The sequence below is a fragment of the Pelmatolapia mariae genome, unplaced genomic scaffold (genome assembly GCF_036321145.2).
Source record: "Pelmatolapia mariae isolate MD_Pm_ZW unplaced genomic scaffold, Pm_UMD_F_2 NODE_ptg000590l+_length_36542_cov_1, whole genome shotgun sequence".
Lineage (NCBI taxonomy): Eukaryota > Metazoa > Chordata > Actinopteri > Cichliformes > Cichlidae > Pelmatolapia > Pelmatolapia mariae.
Window position 1 is genome coordinate 5,739 of NW_027052274.1, and position 6,313 is coordinate 12,051.

Here is a 6,313-nt window from a genome sequence, read left to right on the forward strand (position 1 = left end):
AGGGCAGGCCCAGGAGTTGCTGGAGACATTATAATTTTTGCCTTGTTTGGGAACAAGTCAGTCTATCTCGGATAAGCTGGAAGAGGTGGTTGGGGTAAGGGAAGTGTGTACTTCTCTACTCAGACTGCTGCCCCTGTAAAGGTGGTAGATGAAAGCTTTAATTAGATGACTTCTTTTTACCAAAGGTTGAGGAATTATGATTTACAGTACAGATAGATAACTGCCTGTAATGAAAAACTTTAACTGGAACTCATTTTGTATTACTTCTTTGATTTCCAATCCACAGACTCTAAAGATGCATTTCTGTAGCTGTGCACTCATTGCACTGTTGCTCGCTGTAGCCTCGGCAGACCACCATCTCCACCACAACCGTGGTTCTGAAGACCATATGAGCTGCCACAAGCTCTCTGCTCCTAATGCTGACTTTGCCTTTGCCTTCTACAAACGTCTGAATGCGAGGACTGCTGCTGGAAACAACATTTTCTTCTCACCACTGGGCATCTCCACTGCCCTGTCCGTACTGTCTGCTGGGGCCCATAGTGAAACCCACAGCCAGCTGTTCTCCAGCCTGGGCTACAGCACCTTAAACCAGACTCAGGTCAATGAAGCCTACCAACATCTTTTCCACATGCTTGGACAAAGCCAGGAGAACCAAAAGCTGGATGTTGGCAATACCATTGCAGTGCACTCAGGTTTCAGTCCTCTGGAGAAGTTTCTGAATGATGCCAAGCAGCATTACTCTGGTGAAGTCTTGCAAATCAACTTTACTAACCCTGCTGAGGCTGCAGATAAAATCAACAGACACATTGCCAATAAAACACAGGACAAGATCAAAGATATGGTGAACGATGTTGACCCTGAAACGATGATGATGCTCATTAACTATGTCTATTTTAAAGGTAAGCAGCCTGATCAAGTCTATTGTTAGGCTACAATAGACAAACATGAATATCACATATATTTAAATAAAAAAGGTCAGCTTAGATGTCAGCTGATGATTGAAATATACTTTCAACAAGTAGTATGATTTATGCTGACACATCCCAGTATTGTCATCACCACTTTCCACTGTGTCGTGCAGGATACTGGAAGAAACCATTTAATAGTGAAATGACACATAAGGCGGACTTCCATGTTGACAGCAGTACCAAAGTTCAGGTTGACATGATGGTAAGGACGGGATACTACCACTTCTATGAGGACAGAGAGAACCACACCAGCATCATCTTGCTGCCATACAAGAGTCACACCTCCATGATGATTGTCCTTCCTGATGAAGGCGGGATGAGGAGTGTGGAGGAAAACATCAAGAAGAACCAAATACGAAAGTGGCAAAACTCAGCATCTGTGATGTAAGACTTATTGCATTGTGTCTGAATATTTTTTCTTGGTAGTAGATGAAGTGTGTTACCCATTTCTGTGTCTCATAAATCTTTTGCTTTTAGCTTTGCTATTACGAGACCCAAAGTTTATTTACACTGAGAATCAGATGGACGTGCAATGCACTAAAGGTATAGAGTTTATTTGTGACCATTGGAAGGCTGTACACTTCTCTCCCTTAATGGTCGTCATCTTGGCTGTGCAATACAATAATTTTCTAAATTTCCATAATCAGTCTTGGCAGTATTTCCAGTGTTACAAGCTAGCTAAAAGGGGCAGCTATGACACCTGACACCTGCTGCTCTCTGGCAGCAGCACCATGCCCTCCCATGTTTTAAATGCACTTTAGAACAACACGCAACTACACTGAGCGGAAGGAGGGAGGTATGGGGTCTTCACACACCCCCATTCTCTGTTAGCGGAGGGGCTGGACGGAGGTGTTGGCCGTCCAATTGGGGTCTGGGATGCGGGGCCTCCCTGCTGCTGCAGGGCAGGGCGCGGTCTGCTTATCTCCACCCCGGGGGAAAGGGTAACATCTTCTGGGTCAAGGTGCAATTTCCTCCTCTGCGGGCGAGGGTACCTGGACCTGGGGTATAGACTATGTTTGGGGAGTGTGATTGTGTGTACAGTGTCCATTGAGTTGAGTGCCGAGTCGAGTGTTTGTATATGTGTGCATGAGGGGGGGAATGCAAGTTTGTGTCTGTGTGTACCTGTTTGTCTGTCTATACGTCAGGTCGGGTCTCAGACTCCACCCCTCTAGGAACATCTCAGGCCCTCCAAAGTATGGAGGCCTATCTCCCCTCACCACACTCCCTGCTGGTGGCTGATGCCCTCAGGCATAGGTGCGTTGGTGGATCTTGTTTCTTGGGGTGCTTGGGTATGTACCGGCTCACTCCCAGTGGCTGCATGGCAGGGCCTGCCGCCCATGGCTCAGTCGCGCCCCTTCCGGGGGGTGGGGGGCTTTCAGACCTCTGGCCTCTGGGCCTAGGGCTCAGTTCACACTGGCACAGCTGGCTGCCGGCAGAGCCCGAGGGCGTGCCACTGCAGCCTCCTCTGGCTTCTGTGGCTGCTGGGTGACCCCTCATCTGGGGCTCTCCTCGGCTCTTCCCAGGAGGGTGGCACGGATGCCCCTCCGGTGGTCCTCCTTGGGCTCTCGCACTCTGGGGGCCTCTGGATGTCTGGGGCCTGGATCTCCTCCATGCCTGCTTCATGCCCTGGGGGACGGGGCTATGGCTTCCCACACCCTCTAGCAAACAGGTGTCGAACTCCAGGTCTCGAGGGCCGGTGTCTCGAGGCCTGGAGATGTGTCCTTGATCCAGCACAGCTGATTTAAATAGCTAAATGGCCTCCTCAACATGTGTTGAAGTTCTCCAGAGGCCTGGTAATGAACTAATCATGCGATTCAGGTGTGTTGACCCAGGGTGAGATCTAAAACCTGCAGGACACCGGCCCTCGAGGCCTGGAGTTTGACACCCCTGCTCTAGCAGATCGTTATGTGGAGAAACCTTTTGAATACAATATGCCTGTGAAGGTTCTCAGTCATCCAGGTCATCGTAGTCTAAGGAGCTCCTTAGCCTTTTGAATACAAGCGTGCTGATCCACACAGGTGTACACACGGGTGTTCACAGACACAAACTACACCTTTCTTGGCTGCTACCTCATAGCACATTGTGCGCTGTCGGTCCTGCGTGCTGCACAACAAAATTCAATATTTAGTATTTACTGTTATTTACACTTAGCTAGATTAATGCGATGGTGCTGTGTTTATTATGTTGCTCTCTTTTTTTTGCTTGTTTTCTCTTTTTTTTCTCTCAACAGGTGATCTGGGAGTTTCTTTTCTTTTTAAGTGCCCTTTCTCACTGTCCCTCTTTCCCTCTGTTTTTCTTTTCCTTCATCTTTCTTTCTCCCTTTCCCATCTCCCAGCCATGTCTGTCCCGTCTGTAACAACTGAAAATAAAAAAAAAAAAAAAAAAATAGTAACCATAAAGGTTGATTAAATGGACCAACACGGCAAGGCCGTGATGATCCACTTGGTAAAGAAAAATCCATTGGGTACCTTTGTTGGCTTTCAGACAACAATTGTGACGGCTAAAGAACCAAACAGGCACAATGGGCAGCTATGTATCAGGTTTTGATGTTACATGTGTTGTGCCATTGTTTATGTAGGTTAAAAAGTAATTCCCATTGTATGTAGAATAATCTAATGTTGTATATGATCAGATGCACAACAAGCTAGAAACATTTGCAGATGTGGCTACTTGAGGGATTGTAGAGTCAAAATGATCATTTTGCAATAGTAGAACAACTTTCTGTGTTTGATTAGTATAAATCTGCACACTGTGTAAGTTCAACACTGTATAGATATTACGTGTACTAACAGAACCCAAACTGAGGAAAAGTGTGTTCTTTGCAGAATATGTTTTGGTATGATGAGGTAACACTGAAATATGTCAATATTACATGAATAAATGTGAAAGTATCCCGGATGGGAAAGCAGGGCTGGGCTGTTTGGGCAGAAGAAATGCTGACCTGGACTGCGGATATTTTTGGGTTATGGAAAGAGCACTTTGAGGAACTTTGAGTCTGGAGACCCGAGGGTTCCCTATATCGCCTGTGCATTTTAAAAAAACAGTTATAACTTTATTACACTGCTGGAAAGGAGGCTCTTGGCAATCATTGAACCTTCAACCAGATTGTTACCCTTTGCAGGACTTCTGGGGGTATCATGGCAGGCTGACCCTCCTGTATACATGTGTTTCGTAGACTTGGAGAAGTGACTGAAGAGACGTATTTGTATTTTTTGTGGACGATGTGATACTGTTGGCTTCATCAGAGTGTCACTTCATCATGCACTGGAGTGGTTTGCACCCAAATGAAATGCACCCTCTGGTTTGGGAGAATGAGGCTGCGTCTGTCACAATTTGCCAGTGTAGTTGACAGGATGTGCATCCAAATGCAGGACTCATGAGAAGGAATGGAAATGCAAAGGGGAGACTTAAAGAACTCTGCGAGGTCTGTTGAGTGGAGCAACTCTGGGTGCTGGCCACGGAACCAGCAGAAGAGGGTAGCCAGGTCAGGGGGCCGGCTGGGAAACCACCGGCAGAGACAAATCAACCCTGGTGGCTGAGATGAATCTGGATGATAGGGATGGAGGGTCTGACAGGAGACCACTGAAGGCTTTGTCCTTTGGAGGCTGAGGGTCGCTGCAAAGACCCTCTGGTAGCACAGCCAGAAATCAACGAAGGTGTAGAAGACCTTCTGGTGGCTGTTACAGGCCGATGATCATGTAGAGAATTTAGGCGGCTTGGCTGCAGGCTGATGTAAGTGGTGAAGACCCTCAGTGTGGCTAATGGTAAGGGTGATGGGACACCTCTCAACTGAAAGCTGAACCAAAATGAGACAGGTCTTTGGCTGATAAACACCCCGCTATCGCCAAGAGAATCCGGAGCAAGGAAAACACACTACCAAGTAGTAAGGATGCGTACATAAAGCAGATGGGACCAGAGACTGGCAAAATAAAAAGGGAAGAACCCAACCTACAGTGAGGGAGACCTAACAGCTGCACACAGGAAACACAGGGAAGGCAGCACAAGCTTATAGAAGGATTATAATAAACACAATTACAATAGGAAAAAAGCACCAAGCACTGAAAACAGAAACTAGCAACAAACCCTGTTTCTTACAAAAGCAATAAAGAAAAGATCAAAACACTAAGTCAATGGCCCAGAAACAATTACAGCTTCAAGCAAGAGAGTTAAAGTATCTTGCAAGCTTACTCATGAGTGATGTGAAGGTGGTGTGCAAGTTGGACTGGCGGATTGGCGTGGCATCAGCAGGAATGTGGGTGTTGTTCCAGACTGTTGCAGTGAAGATTGAGCTGAGCCAGTTAGAAAAAAATGGAACCACTAGCAGTTTAACTGTATAATTATGGTTTCTCTGTTTCTCAGGTATGTGGAACTTTATATGCCAAAATTTTCCATTGCCACTAATGCCTCCTTGAGGAATATATTGCAAGAAATGGGCATCACAAGTGCTTTTGAAAACATCGCTGATTTCTCTGCTGTGTCTAACAAGTTTCCACTTAAAGTATCAAAGGTGGGTGAAGTTTCCTTTTTACTTCTTTTTAGGGAACAGGACTAGAGCATGCCTACTTTTTTAGTTAAACTGAATTCTGAGAAATTAGCTTTGATCTGCCCGCTTTCTTATTTCTTCCCACAGGCGTCCCATAAGGCCACGATCAGTGTCACCGAGATGGGAACAGAGGCAGCAGCCATCACCATTTCTGAATGGATCCCACTGACTACACCAACACCCGTCAGAATTGACAGGCCCTTCTTAGTTTTCATTTTAGAAAACTCGACTGGAAGCATCCTCTTCATGGGCAGGATCAACAAACCAACAGCTTCATAACTGCACATAGTTGTGAGATGATATGTTTGATCACAGTTGTCATCATAAGGATCCTTTCATGATATAAAAGACTGACAGCTCACACTAAACAAATATTTGTCAGTCTGCACACACTAATTTATGTGGTCTACAAAAGTAATATTGAGGACATTTTGCTCAGGTAAAAAAGAAGAAATCTTAAGACTATCATAGTTTTTAACTAAAAATATTGATACTAAATAAATGAGAAATTTGCTGTGGTTTGTTTCTGAGATATTCTACTAAGACGTGGCTCATAGGGCAAGAAAACTAGTTACTAAATCCCAGACTTACAAAGACACTCTGGGATTTACAGAAGCCACTTGCTCAGTTTGGGGGTCACTGTCCCGACTGCTCCAGGAAAGTCTCTGTTTAATTGACCCTCCAATGGGAGAAGGTTATTATCTAACCCGCTCGCTGATATTAGATGCCGAGTAGCATTTCAACAGATTCTAATAAATATTCAGAATATTCTGATCTCTCGTCCACTTATGAATTCTGGTTC

At 45.4% G+C, this 6,313-nt stretch overlaps 1 protein-coding gene across 1 annotated transcript; it reads left to right on the plus strand.

Annotated features, from left to right (window-relative positions):
* Positions 1-286: 286 nt before the first annotated feature.
* Positions 287-5,790, plus strand: LOC134623375 (alpha-1-antitrypsin homolog; the record flags this gene model as incomplete). Its single annotated transcript, XM_063468537.1, has 4 exons — positions 287-899; positions 1,082-1,352; positions 5,328-5,475; positions 5,599-5,790. Coding segments are annotated over 4 exons (1,224 nt in total), but the record flags the coding sequence as incomplete, so codon positions are not given.
* Between the last annotated feature and the right edge of the window lie 523 nt (positions 5,791-6,313).